The 15,983-nt window shown below is 38.5% G+C and overlaps 2 protein-coding genes across 2 annotated transcripts in view; one reads left to right on the plus strand and one right to left on the minus strand.

Annotated features, from left to right (window-relative positions):
* SLC10A7 (solute carrier family 10 member 7) overlaps window positions 1-15,983 on the minus strand; it is a gene marked incomplete in the record, with an annotated part of 2,703,821 nt that overhangs the window by 1,443,817 nt on the left and 1,244,021 nt on the right.
* The window catches only part of LAMTOR5 (late endosomal/lysosomal adaptor, MAPK and MTOR activator 5), a 74,504-nt gene continuing 62,019 nt past the window's right edge, over window positions 3,499-15,983 (plus strand). Inside the window, exons 1-2 of the mRNA XM_044062237.1 lie at window positions 3,499-3,657; window positions 13,691-13,752. Coding sequence (XP_043918172.1) covers window positions 3,536-3,657; window positions 13,691-13,752 — 184 coding nt within the window. The 5' untranslated portion in view covers window positions 3,499-3,535. The remainder of the gene's footprint in view (window positions 3,658-13,690; window positions 13,753-15,983) is intronic.

Below are 15,983 nucleotides of genomic sequence, written 5' to 3' on the forward strand. Positions count from 1 at the left end.
ATCAATTTAAATACTTTATTTTTTGAAAAAAAAAGTGCAGATAAAGGTACTTAAATTCTCTTATACGTCCAGTCGAATACAGCTAGTTCTTAGCCGGCCAAAGCTGAGGTTTTTAAGCAGAAAATATTTCACACTGTACCACTTAAATAGGCAAGGACAGGAAATCAAATAATGTGGCTACCCCCACACCTGTAATTACTAGCAAATAACAAAATTCAGCAAACACTGACTAACTTCCAGTTCAGTTAATACCCTTGCAACACAGTTAAAATCAATTTAAAAACTGTATTTTTTAAAAAAAATGTGCAGATAAAGGTACTTAAATTCTCTTATACGTCCAGTTGAATACAGCTAGTTCTTAGCTGGCCAAAGCTGAGGTTTTTAAGCAGAAAATATTTCACACTGTACCACTTAAATAGACAAGGACAGGAAATCAAAGAATGTGGCTACCCCCACACCTGTAATTACTAGCAAATAACAAAATTCAGCAAACACTGACTAACTTCCAGTTCAGTTAATATTCCTGCAATACAGTTAAAATCAATTTAAATACTGTATTTTTGAAAAAAAGTGCAGATAAAGGTACTTAAATTCTCTTATACGTCCAGTTGAATACAGCTAGTTCTTAGCTGGCCAAAGCTGAGGTTTTTAAGCAGAAAATATTTCACACTGTACCACTTAAATAGGCAAGGACAGGAAATCAAATAATGTGGCTCCCCCCACACCTGTAATTACTAGCAAATAACAAAATTCAGCAAACACTGACTAACTTCCAGTTCAGTTAATATCCTTGCAACACAGTTAAAATCAATTTAAAAACTGTATTTTTTGAAAAAAAAAAGTGCAGATAAAGGTACTTAAATTCTCTTATACGTCCAGTTGAATACAGCTAGTTCTTAGCCGGCCAAAGCTGAGGTTTTTAATGGATGTTCTCCATTTTGAGAAGAGCCTCGAGTGAGTGCATTTTGAGGTTTAAACTTCTGGCATTGAGCAGCACTACCCTTGTTTTTTTGTCACTGGAACTTATTACGGTGGTGGGTTTGTCTTTTGAGCCTTGCCTAATAAAGGCACTATGGGGGTGGCAAGAGCCTTGGCCAGTATCCTGAATCCCAGGGGTGACAGGTGCAAGCCATCTCTGGCGAAGCATCGTGGCTTATTGAGCATGTTGTCACAGGCAGACAGATACTGGATCCCCTTTGAATGACACCAGAAGCTTAGCCAATTGTTGAAATTTATCATTTTTTCCTTGTACTGAGGTATCATTCTTGGTGACGGTAAGATGCTAGTCAGGGCTAGGGTCATACCTGCCTTGGTTACATGATCAGAGAGCTCCTCCATGTCTCTTTTCATGTAGTCCAGGGAGGTACATCTCAGGTCATTCACACCAACATGGACTATGATAGTCATATTTGTACTTGTTATGGAGTGACCTGAGTGCCTGCGTGATGTGGCAGAGTCTGGCGCCCGACAGGCAACTGACAGTAATCTTCTCTTTGTCCAGCCTGGTGAGTGGGACATCAGTGTGCCTGACTATGGAGTCCCCTATTAGAAGTGTGTTAGGTATGATGTTATGCCTTATGGGCTGTGGTTGTGTGGCACACTGGTTTTGGAGGTTATGTGTCAGTTGCGGTGTGTTTGTGATTGGAGATTGCTTGCGTGTCTGCTTTGGAGGTCTCGGTTGTTTCCGCAGATTTTTATTTAGAGACTCAGAGTATGTCTTTGTGTATCTATGTGTAGGATTTGCAGTTGCAGGTGTGGTGGGTCTATGTGTAGTATTGCAGGTTGTTAACTTCTCCTTTTGACTGTCTATTCCAGTCATGGCTGGAGATAGCTTTGCCTTAAGTTTGGCTGTGTAAGTGCATCTCTCGCATATTTTCGTGTCATGTGGTAGGAGGAGAGGGTTGTCTGTGTACATGAGGAAGTTGTGACATTGCCTCAGGCTGCCCAGATTCATCAGGTGGACAGAAGAATACACTGGGAACTGGCCTTTGGACATGCCTGAATGGGTTGATGAACTTTTTCAAGTTTGTCTGAATGTGTTGAGGAACTTTTTCTTGTTAGGCTGGTGGGGGAAGAGTAGTTTGACTGTTCCCTACAACACATGTGGGGGATTGATTACTGTAGTTTATTAGTGCTTCTGTCATTTTTTGAGCAAGTGCGGGTCTGAAAGCGCTGATATGAGTGCTAAAACTGAAACAACTGGCTAGTAATAAGGGAAAAACTGAAGAGCAGACTCTGTGGAGCCAGAGATAGTTTAACCCTAACTAACCACTGCTGCGCTATGCGCAAAACCACGCAAATGCGTTTTTTATATCAGAAAGATAAAAGAGAGAGAAACTAGCCCAAAATGGCCAATAAAACTACACTTTCTGGGCTGAAACCACTCCTCCAAGGACAGGTAGGGTGTTCAAAGCTCCCCACTCTCACTGGTGAACAGAGTAACATCCTTCTAGCCAAGTAAGGCATGGGCAACACAGAAGCTTAAACACAGTCCAGGTACCAGCAAATATCTGAAAACTGGACTTTTCTAGCTTAGAAAGGTGGGAAATAGGAATATTTTTTTTTTCAAAGATCGATACAACAGATACCTGCGGTGGTGGTGCTGCGGTAGCATCGTCGCCTCACAGTAAGACGCTGTCCGGTTCGATTCTCAGCTAGAGTGTCTTCTGCGTGGAGACATGCGTGAATGGGCGTACCTTCGTTGAAGGTTGTGCGTCAGGCCTGGCAAGCCGGTACATAAAAATCAACTGCCAATCATTAGCGGACCGGAGTTCCGCTGTGGTGACCCCTAACCGGGAAAAGCCGAAAGACGCAAACAAACAAATAACAGATACAACAGAAAAAAAAAAACACTTTTAAAGTATAGAAACGGCTATCGCACTTGAGACTGAAGCCAATTAGCCAAATACAACTAAATAATGCAATATAAGACAAAAACGACTTTTTGTCAGAAACCACAATCTTATGAGAAACGGACCAAAAACTTTGGGCAAAAATTTGGACATTCTGCGAAAATATGTACAGTTGGAATTTATGGGTACCAGTGCTAAAGTTCATCTTACAACATGCCAACGTTTGTGTTGTGATCACTTATTTATTGCCAGGCCAAGTTGAATGGGTGAATTGAAATTCGTTCACTGTAATCTTCCCCATACACGGCACATATAGTCTTGGGTAGGGTGGGTATATTCCATGCAACTGACTGCTTTTGCTATAAAAGACAGCTTTCCACAAATAATAATCCATATATGTTTCACCTAGCTACAGTTTCACTGCAATATGCTATTTTATTACCTACATCCTTATTTAATGATTCCGGTAGCGCAATACAGCACACTGGTCTAGTAAACATAAACCAAATAAAAATACTGAGTTACACCTAAGAACACACAACAAGGAATACCCATTTAAAAACAGTACAAGAAATCAACTAGAGACAATCACAGTCATGTGGTGTCACGCTGCTGCGTCTATTTATTGCGTCCACAGAACAAACTGCTCACTTCTGCACAGTGTAGGAAGGAACTGTTTTACCATGTCTCGTATGTCATCTGTAGGTGTTGCTGACAAATCACGTGCTGGTGACAACTTTTCTGGGAGTAGGAAGCGTAGGATTGGTACTATGGAGTCTGAGCTAGAGAAGCATCTGGAAGAGACGTAAGGGTACCTTTATTTATTACTAAAGCAGCTAGATTACACAGTTCGTGATATTCCGTGTGTGTTCAAAGGAAAACGCATTCCTTGTTAATCGGTGTTGTAAGCTGTCAAGTTTGTATATACGTCCATCTTATGCACGGCGAACAGCTGGGCTGATCACTAAAAAAGACATTCTTTAGTTATTACTGTTATTTTCACAGCGATGCTTTAAGTGTTTGTTTCCCACAGTTGGACTTATAAAAGTAAACTGTATGGTTGATATGTGTCCACCTCACTAAAACACTTCCTTTCTTTGAAAAACAGTTCATTGCTTGTTATGACTGGGTTTAGACGTACACATTTAATAATGCAGTCTGTACCTTTTCACAATACGTACACATTTAATAATGCAGTCTGTACCTTTTCACAATATGGACGTTTTCATATTTTCTCTATCTTGAATGAAAGGTTGTAGGACAGAGGCCCTTAATAGTTGCATTCTAAGAGTTGATTTGTACAGTAGTTTTCACAGACTCAGTTGTCATTTTAGGTGCACATTTAATTTTGATAAGGGTGGTGGAATTGTGTTGCTGGAAGGCAGGTGATATGTAGAGTACACAATTATTTCAGTCTACGGTGCACTTAATTTTACTGAATTTTTCTTTTGTGTAATTCCAATCTTCAATGTTAATCTTGTCCTTTACTCCTTACTTGCCCAACTGTGAAGTGTATTTGTGAACACAAGAGTGAGTGTCAGCAGTTTCCTAATGAGATCAAAGTACAGTTAGACCTGAAAACAGTGAGTCATTCCTCATAGCAGAATGCTAGGCTAACTGCCACGAAGGGCTGGTCAGTCGGATTAAAAAGCTTCTGACACATTGAATGTCAAAAGTTTCCATAGATGATTTGCTCCCTGAGGAAAAAATGGAGGAAGTACAGTATATACTTATTTGCTGGAAACTACTATGTTGAATTTTGTGATATATGCTCCCGTTTGCCCATTAACATAGGGGGTGATAGGTGGCAGGTACACGAATAATTTTACCAACAAACATACTAAATGTTTCTATTAAATGAATATTCATTTAGTTGCACTGAATGTATTTCCTGATACATCTATAACTCTTTTTTTAAAAAAATCTAGCAATAATTTGATATTGTTTGGACTTTCTCTAGCACCATCTGCATAACTAAAAACTCAAACAATTTTGTCTTTTGTAAAGTAGTATGCTGTAGTGACAGAATTTGCTCTTCCATAATAATATTCCATGTGGCAGTTTAGCATTATAACTCTTTTTTTTTTTCTTCTTTGTGATATGCATTTATGGAAGCTGTTTTTTCTCCTTGGGTTTTATGTGTATTTGTTGAAGCAAAAGGGAAACCTCTCGCTCTTGGAATAATTTCTTTCTGAACTATGACCTTCATCTGTTTATTTCATGGATTTCCTTTCAGCATGAATATTACACTGAGCTTTGAGTTGTCCACTCCCACTAGAGTGTTGCACTATCCCAATTTCTTCTTTTGCCTAGTGTTTTATTTATTCAGTCAGTAATATTGGTTCAATGGATCTAAGCTCTTACAAAATCAGAGATAACCCTTAATGTTTATTCATGTAGTCATTTGAGGTCACTTGGGTTTAGTAGAGAGCAGTAAATGTTTGCCTTTTATATAAAGATGTTTTTTTTTGTATCTGCTTTACTTTGTAATTTACTACATTTGATTAATGAGAGGAGTCATTAAGCCTGTGTTTTGCCCTTCGTGTACATTTAAGCTTTCTTCCTTTCCTTCATCCCTTCTGCTCTTGTTCAGTGGTCTATTGTATGCCTTTGTGGATGCCCTATCCATCAGTCATTCTTGCAATCCAGTCCTTGGGTCCACAGCCCTCTCCCTGAAGGAGTACTTTCCCAGATCAGAAAGTTTGCTCCTGCAATCTGCTGTTTGTGTTCCTTCCTATGTACTTCCTGTTCAGCTCCCAAATTTTCCCCTGAGATCCTGCACATCTTTATCCTACGCCCCCTTTACATACACAAGCAGTCAGTTCAACCTCGTCTAGTTATTTCTTTTCTCCATCCCACACATCTTGTTTGTTGCTTTTGCCTATGCTTTTTCCAGCATTGTGATGTTCTTATTTTGTACAGGCTGTATTTCTGCACACAGTGCTGGGGGGGTGTCGGGTACAGAGGGAGAATTCCAACTTTAAATCTGATGTGTGTGCGTGCTTGTGTTTACATGAGGCTACAGTTCAGCATTCTGTTCCTACCTCTGCCTTCTCATTCTGCTCCAGGTGATTCAGTCTAGGTGCAGCTCATCTGTCCTTTCCCTGTTTTGTTTGTTCCACACCCCCTTCTGATTCTTCACACCAGGGTTGACATGATCCAGGTGCATTAGCTTCCATCTGTGTGCACTGAGCTACAGCTGATGGATTTCTACCTAATTGGTTAGCTGTTTCAAATCCTTGATTAAAGCTTTTTCCCATATTTCGGTGCTGTACCTTTTTGGTCATTGGTAAAGTTGATGTTGCTGGCTGTTTCTTCCTTTAAATGAACAAACTAAAGAGTACTGTGAAATTCTACTTCACTTCTCACTTTCTGTATTCCCAGCATTATCCTTGTCACCACAGTCCTCTTGTGTTCTGATATTCAAGCATGCAGCGGCCCAGTTAAGCTACTCGGTTTCCCTGGCAGCCTTCTATGTGGGATCATCCAAGGCTGTATGCAGCTTGTGTAACTCTTGTAAAACTTGATCGGGTTTGACTGACAGCATTTTCTGACCATAAAACTGTGCTTATTGCCCTCTGAGAAAGGGGTGCATTTACCTTCAGAATTCACCCCATGATTGTCCTTTCCCAGTGTAATTAGCTTAACTGTTCTGTAGTTCCCAGAATTTTGGATGCTTTCCTTTGTAATGTAGTACCATATTAGTTGTCTTCCAGTCCAAAGATACTGCTTCAGTGATCTGTTGGATGATTCTGTCAAGATACTGCTCCATTGGTTTATTAGAAACGTGTAAAAAAAAAAAAATTTGAATAAGCTATTGACTGGATTCCTGAGGATTCTGTGAGGGAGCCCATGTGGTCTGTATGCTTTAACCTCAGTTAGGGAAGCCAGCATCTTCTCTGTCTACTGGCTTTCCATCCTGGTGTCTGGCCACTGTTCTACCACTGTGCCCAAACTCTCTCCATCCTTTCCAATATGGCACATTTCCTAACTTTCCTTCAGAAAACTTGAAGCAGAGTATTCTTTCAGTTCCATACCTCTGCATTTTCTTAGTAATTTGCTTAGCTTGGCCGGGGTCTGTCCCGTCCTCCTTTCTGTTGCCCAATTTAAAAAGCATTTGATTTCTCAGTCTTGAATTCTACTGCCACTTCCAGTTCAGCTTTTGCTGTTACTGCCTCCCTTTCCTATGATGACTTTCTTTTTGTGTCCTTGGAATGTACCTTTTTGTACTCCCACCTCTTGCATGCCTTGCCTTTTGCCCCAATCACTAGCTTAAGACTCTTACAAAGACGTGCCAGCCTTCTGTCAGCCACCTTTTGTGTTTCTTCATCAAATCTTCATCCCAGTGGTTTCTGTTCTAACTTCAGTTAATATTTCTGTGCTCAGGCTGCCTTTATGGTATTGAATAATCCTTGGTAAAAGTATGTTTGGAGGATAGTTGAACATCCTGTTTAATGTTGTCTTCAGGTGGAGATGTATGTGGGCACCACTGTTTGTATGCAGGTAGTTGTAGTGGTTCATTCTGGATTTGGTTGATTAGGAGAGAGGTCTTCGCATTCCTACCAGTTCTTGTGCTTTGCATGTATTGTCCCATTTTAATGTGGTTGTTGATAAATTGAATGTAAGAAATATAAAACAAAATAAGACTGCAATGGAAGGCAAAAAACATTTAATGGAAGCAGCAACACATTAAACAGTGAGCACTTTGGTCCTTAAATGCAGACTACGTAAGACTGAATAATACTCTGCACACAACATATTTAAATAGCACAACCTGGTCACATAATCTAAAATTAAACACATGATACATTTAAAAGTACAAATGTTATAAATTCAATGCTTCAGTCCTTTTCTTTTCTCTATAAATAAGCCACAGAATCTTCTGTTAAGGCCAGGTGGATAACTGGCATTTAATTCTACTTGCCATAGATAGTCACTACCAATGCAGTTCTTCTGCATCAAAACATCTGTCAAAGTTATTATTCCATCAAGTATTAAAAATCTAAAATGAACCTTGTGTGAACCTAATTTGTAATGCTTAGCTAAAACATTTATTTCATCTCCCATTTCAACAGTATGCTTATAAATACGTTTATAACTCCCTTACAGTACGACATACAAAGAGCGACAAGAATTGCACATAACCAAATAAACTACAACCTTAGTTTTGCATGTAAAACTTCCATTTACTTTAATCTGATTATGTATAATTACTTTGATTCTACATACAAATAGTCACATAAATTGCAATCAAAACATTTAAACATACCCAGCTTATTCTTAGATTCCTTGGGTTTGCTAAGCTTAGCTTGAAAAAAGGTTTTTAAAGCTTTTACCCCTTTTGTATACAAATTGGTTGGTCTCCTACTCTTTCCTTAATTTCAGGGCAACTTTGAATTAATCTTCCAATTGTTCTTAATAATGCTTCTAATAGCAACAGCATCCTTGCTGTCACTAATCTACATAGATGTTCAAAAGCCTTAACTTTGCTCTTATTTTGAACATCATAACTCTGTTTTCTCATCACAAGTAGCACTATAAGAATTACTAAACCTTTTCAGGATGCCCTCTACTAAGAAATTTTGCACAGACCTAAACTTTCAACAAAAAAAATCATCCCTCTGTAAACTATTTACTCACATTAATTGTCCCTTTACTATATCTTTTTAAAATTTTCTTAGAGTGCATACTGTAATGCAAATAAGTGTTATTTTGGTAATTAGTTTGTCTTCTGTATTTCAAAACAGTTGCATCCAAATAATTAATACTGGTGAAACTATACTCGCCAGTAAAATGCAAAAAAGAATTGCTTCCATTTAATTAATCTAAACTCGTTTAACAAGTCTTCCTTACCCCTCCAGAACAGAAAGATATCAGTAAAACGCTTAAAGAAAACAATGTTAATGGGAATACAACAATGTTAATGGGAATACCTGCTAGATAAAGTAGGAACTTTCTCCCAAACATAAAAGGTTGACCTATCTAGGGGCTTTGGCCGTCCCCATCGCTACTCCATTAGTTTAACTGTATATACTACCATTAAACTCAAACAAATTATAACTTGAAATTGTCGAAGTTCCATGCAACCATATTACTTGAAAATAACTTTGAATTTAAATCTAGCTACATCCATCCCTTCTTTGTTGGGTATAACCATATACAGTGATTGGATGTCTAAAGTTACAAGTTAATTATTTTGATAGACCACAATCCCTTCCAACTTCTCTTTAAAATCAAAGATGCCTCTAATAAGTTTGTCTAAATATTTATGGATCTTGGGTAAATTTGACTAAGCTTTAGATTATCAGATCTCCATATAGATTCTGTGATTCTGCCACTATAAAACCATTCTTCTGTGATATTCTCATTTATTGATCCTATCTTCACTTCCAAGAAAGATGCTCTGTTATAAAGCTTCAAATAAGGTAACATTTTAGACATTTTGCACTCGTATCCTTTCCTGTCCAATAAAACCAAAGCACCCCCTTTGTCAGCCTTGGTTATTAATAAATCTTCATTATTAATCAAACTTTGAAAAAACTTTTAACAGATTATATCTGTACTGTGGTTCGTTGTCCAGCAAATCTATCAACTGCAGTTCAGTAGTCATAAGAAACAACTCAAGCTCTTAAGGGATTAAATGTACTAGCTGGTTAAATTCTTTCTCCATATTATTGAATAATAATTTAAAATGTAATTTGTGGACATTATCCCTTTAATGAGTTGATAGTATCACACTTATTAGGTCTTCTGGCTGGAGAAAAAAAAACAGCCTTTGCTTAAAACATGACCTGCTTCCTTCATCATTTAGAAAATGGGAAGAAAGATTGACAACTTTAAAAGCATTATCAACAGTACCTAATAATTTAGTCTCTGGTTCCTTCTTTTCTCCAGTTTCTCTTCTGAAAATGTTGGCTCAGAGGTACATTTGCTGTTGCAGCTACTTCTGCCCAAGTCAGTCACTTGCCCTTCTCATTGTTTAACCTGCACTGGTTGTTTCACTGGGCTGTTTCAGAAATTTGAGCCACTGTGGTTAACTTCATTAGCTGCAACATTTCGATTATCTGTATGTTCCCTTTTAGGATTTTCTGTGTTATTATTGTTAATGTTATTCTTTTTGGCAAGACGCTCTGAACACCAAAGTCTACATTTTGACCTTGGGGATTCCAACTTCATTTCCTGTTGCCTTTTTATTGGCTTCTTCCACTCTTAAGTTGCATTTCTGGTAGTGGATAAGTCATGCCCCTCTCATAATCACCTCAATCTCTCTCAAATTTTCTTTTTTTTAAGAATTCCACTCTCCTTTGAGTCTGTCTTGAAACAGACAGAATTTAGATTCAAAGTTGTCATTAGAAACACCATCTTAAGGAGAAAAAAGCATTATGTATTTTCTTGTTCAGTCCTTCAATTCTCTTCCTGTTATACGATAGTAACATTTCTATGTAATCTGACTTTCTGATTTAAATCTATCCCTTTATCAATGAAACATTCAGCAAGTCCTAACAAGTCGGCATTGCAGTAATTCTCAGTCCCTTAAGGACTCTGGGCTCGCAGGCAATTTTTGAAATAGATGTGCCATTGGAGCCTCTTTAGACGCAGCAAATCCTTCTCCAACTCCTAAACAGCTCCACATGGCTTGGATTACTGTTGGTGGGACCGAAGGCTTCTCCACTGTGAAACAGATCAATTGGAGGGGCTAGACAACCTGAAAGAATCTAATCACTTCTCGGAGCAGCACTACTTTTCTTGGCAGTATTCACTCTGTTCGGCCCTTGCACCACAGTTCTACTGACACACCCATCTTAATTACGATCAAACCACTGGATGTGTCAAAGTAAATCCAGATGGCAGGATTTAAAAACGGCAGCTGGTTTGAGTTTCCATAAAAACAAACACCAAGCTCAAACCAAAAAATACAGTAAAAACCAAAATAAGACTGAAATAGAAAACAAAAAACATTCAATGGAAGCAGCAGCACAACATTAAACAGTGAGCACCTTTGTTTTTAAATACAAACTTCATACTGAATAATGCTCTGCAAACAGCACACTTAAATAACACAACCAGATCAGATAATCTAAAATTAAAACATGATGCACTTTAAAAATACAAATGTTATAAAATCAATGTTTTCAATCCTTTTCTCCTTAAATAAGCCACAAAAAAAGGCATTTAATTGTACCTGCCACAAATACACCAACCTAGTTCTTCTGCATCAAGACATCTATTAAAATTTGATTATTTCTTCAAGTACTAAAAATCTAAAACTCTGCATGAACCTAATTTGTAATGCTTAACAAAAGCATTTATTTAATCTCCCATTTCGACAGCATGCTTATGCTTGTAGATATGTTTATATAACTCCCTTACAGTATGACCTACATAGAGAGGGACAAGAATCGCACATAACCAAATTAACTTGTTTTTGCGTGTAAAACTTTCATTTAATTTAATCTTGTAATTTATAATGACTTTGTGTTTGATTCTACATATACATAGTCACATAAATTGCAAATGACCTTTAAACATACACAGCTTATTCTTAGATTCCTTAGGGTTGCTAAGCTTAGCTTGAAAAAAATCTTTAAAGCTTTTACCCCTTTTGTACACAACTGGAAGATTATTCAAAGTTGCCTGAAATTAAGGAATGAGTAGGAGACCAGCCGGTTTTTGTGTACTGAAGGGGTAATTATCAGGCCATGATTTTGTGCCTTTCTTAAGGAGAAAAGGTTTGAATCATTGATTTTGTAACATGTGCATTTTAATTTTAGAAGCTGTGTTATTTAAATGTGTTGTGTGCAGAGCACTATTCGGTCTGAAGAAGTCTGTATTTAAAGATGAAAGCGCTCACTGTTTATTGCTGTGTTATGTTGCCGCTTCCATTAAATGGTTGTTTTGCTCAAAGCAGTTTTTACAGCATTTTTGGATTGAATACAAGAAGTGTATCCAATACTCCTAACTTGCATAGTGTATTTTTGCCATCTGCTGCAGTGCATGATTTGCTGGTTACCTACTGCTGCAGAATACATTCTAAAATTCAAGTTCTTGTTGATGGAAGAGGACTGCCATCTGTTTTTAGTTATGTTTGTTAGGCGAATGATAGAACGTGAAAAATTATTAGATTTATTGGGTACTTCTTTGTATAGCAAATAATACTTCTGACTTGTGTACGAGTACTTTTATTTTATAGATTTACACACAAATCAACACTCTCAGTCCTGCTTCATCAGATCACATGTCTGTTGACTGTCCATTACATCATGACCAGTACAATTGCAAAAGTAAATTTAAAGCTGTTACATGAATACGTTTGTGGTTTTCTGTAAGCCACCACAAACCTTGGACAGTCGCTTTATATGGGTGGTGGGCTTCATTCTCGCATTTTACTTATACGTGCCAACTCCATGGTAGGGCAACCCTCACCAAGGAGAATTCAGCAGCCTTGTGCTATAGATGATGCATTTACCCCAGCTATAGCAGAAGTCTTCTTGATAGGTAGAGATGCCTCGCCTACCTGTTGACAGGCGTATGCATTAGAGTGCATGTTAACTTTTGCATGACTAAAGTTTAAACATTAGCTTTTGTAGATTTAGGATTATTTTAAGAAAAGCTGGAGATGGGGTTGAGATAATTAGAATGAAAATGTAAAGCACCATATAATGTACCAAGTAACCGCCTCTGAGGAATGGGTCACACAACAGGATAGTGGATTAACTGTGGATTATCCACATTAAAAAGGCTGAAGTAGAAATTAAACATAAGATTTTCTTATGGATGACACTTAATAATTTTGGATTTTATTTTGGTGTGTTATACATTATCAGAAGAGAGGATCCTAGGAATGATCATTGATAGTAATAGAGTCCACCCCTGTAGCTTGGTAGTATTGCATTCTTCAGTTACATTCAGCAGAACAAGTCATGGATGTCCAATTGTATTTAACGACTCATTTCTCAGTATTACTGTATTGGTTGTACTATGAAAGATCCCATGACTAAAACAAATGTAGCCAACTTAACATGCAAATGTAAGTAACGATTAGCAGTATAAACATTATGTATATGTTTACCCACAAGAATATTTTATACAGTAGCTATGATTGTATAATTGTTTCTATGGTGTAATAGGATTTCATTACATTGTAAACCTGATGCCAAATAGAAACTTTGGAGAATTTGCATGACTATATCAGCTGTATGCCTCTGATACTATAGAAATATCTTGAATCACATTATGCAGTTTCCAGTGCATGTCAATTTCTGTCTGATCTGCACTTCATCTCATTCACTGTGCTGTACAGCTGTTCAAATTTGTGCTTCCTCTTAAGTTCTTTATGCAAGTGCGTCTGTGTATTTAAATATATAATAAAGAAATATTGTAAAGATGCAGAAAGTGGAAGTGAAATCTTTATATTATCAATTGCAACTCCTATAGGAGCTGCATCCCTGTCCCAGTGGTAATCGTATGTAGAGGCTGCACACCTCAGTTAAATTTAGGGCTCGATTTCAACTTTGATTTTGTGCAGTACCAGGAACTGCACTTATTTTTGACTTGACTAAAAATATATTAGCTGGGGGTACAGTGCTGTTTGCCTTGCTGCAAAACCTCAGTTGCACCGTTTTTTTCCCTCCACTTGATGGATCCTTTGAGTATTGCACGAGTTTCATTATTTATGCAAGATATTTTCTGAATGTGGATTTTTTCCATTCGACATTAGTGTTTTTTTTCCTGGATGCAGAGTATGATTTAACTTGAAGAAATTGGATCCTGTCCACACTGTGTTTTGATAGCACTTGTGATCTTATCCACCAAACTATTGTTTTTTTGTTTCCGTTTAGGATGAAGAATCCAGCAATAGTTGGAGTTCTATGTACAGATGCTCAGGGCCTAACATTGGGATGTAAGTTTAGTGTACAACTTTATTTAACTTTTGTGACAATGAACAAAATACATTGTTTGATTTTATACAACTCTTCCTTTGTTTGTCTGAATGATTTTTCTTTTGTCCTTTGTTTGGCTGTTTGATTATTGTGTGTGGGTGTGTGTGTGTACGCGCACACGCTTTTTGTCTTTTTTTTTTTTTTTTTTTTTTTCTGTCGTCCCCCCCCCGATATTGTCCATTTGATCCCTATGGAATCTTTGATTGCTGGTGGCAGATTTCTTGGCCTAGTGCCATTCCATTTCTGAAGTGTTGCACTCCACATCCATTTGTACTAGCTAGTACCACAAGCAAAGGTTTGTGTTTTTTATTGGATAGCATCTTTGGAGTTGGACTGCTGTGCTACCTTCTTGTTGTACTGATTTCCCACAGAATTTCTAAATATGCATTATACAGTGATGTCTACTCAAAAATGAGCACGCTGTTTGGACAGCCAAACCAGTTTGCCCATTGTAAATCAAGCATATACCAATAGTCAAGCAGTTAGTGCCATTGAGTGACTAGACTTTTTGATGGCATATGCTTAGAGGACAGAGCAAAATACAAGCCTGCATTTGCACTTGTTTCCTGCCTTTCATATAACTAGTCTAGTCCAGATACATATTTGCCATAGCCAGGACTGTTTGTAAGCTTCTGAGCAGTGCTAAAAAGTCTGCTCTTCAATTGTTCCCATGGATCTGCTAGTTCTCTCCTCTCTTGCACTTTTAGTAGCTTATTAGTCTAGCACTTTACCAGACTTTTCTTGTAGCAGTTATTGTAGCACACAAGTGTTACCAGCACTAAATGTTCTACAAGGAAACTGCTCCAGTACTTCCTGGTGAACTTGGGCATGCTGAGGCAATGTAGCAACTGCCTCATGTACACTGACAACCCTCTCCTCTTGCCTCCAAACGCAAAGACTTGAGAGATGCACTTGTATATCCAAATTGGAAGCCATGCACTCTCCAGCCAAGACCAGAATAGCTGGTCAAGAAGAGAAGGTCAACACTTGCACCACACCACATAGAACACCTAGCCCTCCAGAACACACACCAGCACTGCCTTCATATAAAAACACAAACCGCACACCCACCTTCACAGAGGCTGTCAATAAAAATCTACACAAACAGCAGAGACCTCCAAAGCAGAAATGCATTTAACCACCACAACACTAATCGCGAGACACAACTCTCCTAAACAGTGTGCCACCTAAACAAAGCCCCCAAGGCAAAACAGCATGCCCAACACACTAGTCAAATGTGACTCGATAGTGAGCCACACTGATGTCCCACTCACTGTGTTGAATAAGGAGAAAACAGTCGGCTGCCTGTCAAGTGCCAGGATCCACCACATAACGCACGCACTTGCGTCCCTCAACAGGTACAAGTATAACACTGTTGTACATGTGGGTGTGAATGACCTGAGATGCATCTCCCCAGGCTACATGAAGAGACACGGGGGAGCTCTTGGATTATGTAGTCCAGGTGGATATGACCCTAGCCCTGAACAGCCTCCTACCCTCACCCAGAATATCACAGTACAAGCAGAAAATGATTGATTTCAACAATTGGCTAAGTTTCTTGTGTCATTCTAAGGGGATCCAGTATCAGTCTGCCTGGGATAACATGATTGACAGACCTCATTCTAAGGGGATCCAGTATCTGTCTGCCTGGGATAACATGATTGACAGACCTCTATGCTTTGCCAGAGATGGCCTCCATCTGTCACCCCTGAGCTTCCGGATACTGGCAAAGGCTCTTGCCAACCCTATAGTAAGGTAAGTTTTAGGTGGTTTTCAAAAAAACAAATTACCACTAATAGCTACAAACGAATGCAGTCTGAGGGTCATGCTGCTCAAACCTAGAAGTCTAAATCTCAAAATGTACTCGCTTGAAGCACTCCTTAAAATGGAGAACATCGACATTTGTGCTGTAGCAGAGACCTGGTTCAAGCAGCAGAAAGCACCCCTGAACTACTAGGCTATAACTCATTCCACCTTTTGGCCCCAGAACTTGGACCGAAGCTCCAAAGGCGGTGGTGTTTCCATATTCATAAAGGATACACACACCTCCAGACTGGTAGCCCAACGCATCAGAGATGCTTCAGGTTCAGCTAACAGTGGGTAAGGCAGCGATTCTGGTCATAGCCTGCTACAAGTCCCCAACCATGTCCCAAGACTCACTCCATGTTCTTAGGCACCCCAACCTAACACA

This window comes from Protopterus annectens, chromosome 2.part1 (genome assembly GCF_019279795.1).
Source record: "Protopterus annectens isolate FY-2018-M chromosome 2.part1, PAN1.0, whole genome shotgun sequence".
NCBI lineage: Eukaryota > Metazoa > Chordata > Ceratodontiformes > Protopteridae > Protopterus > Protopterus annectens.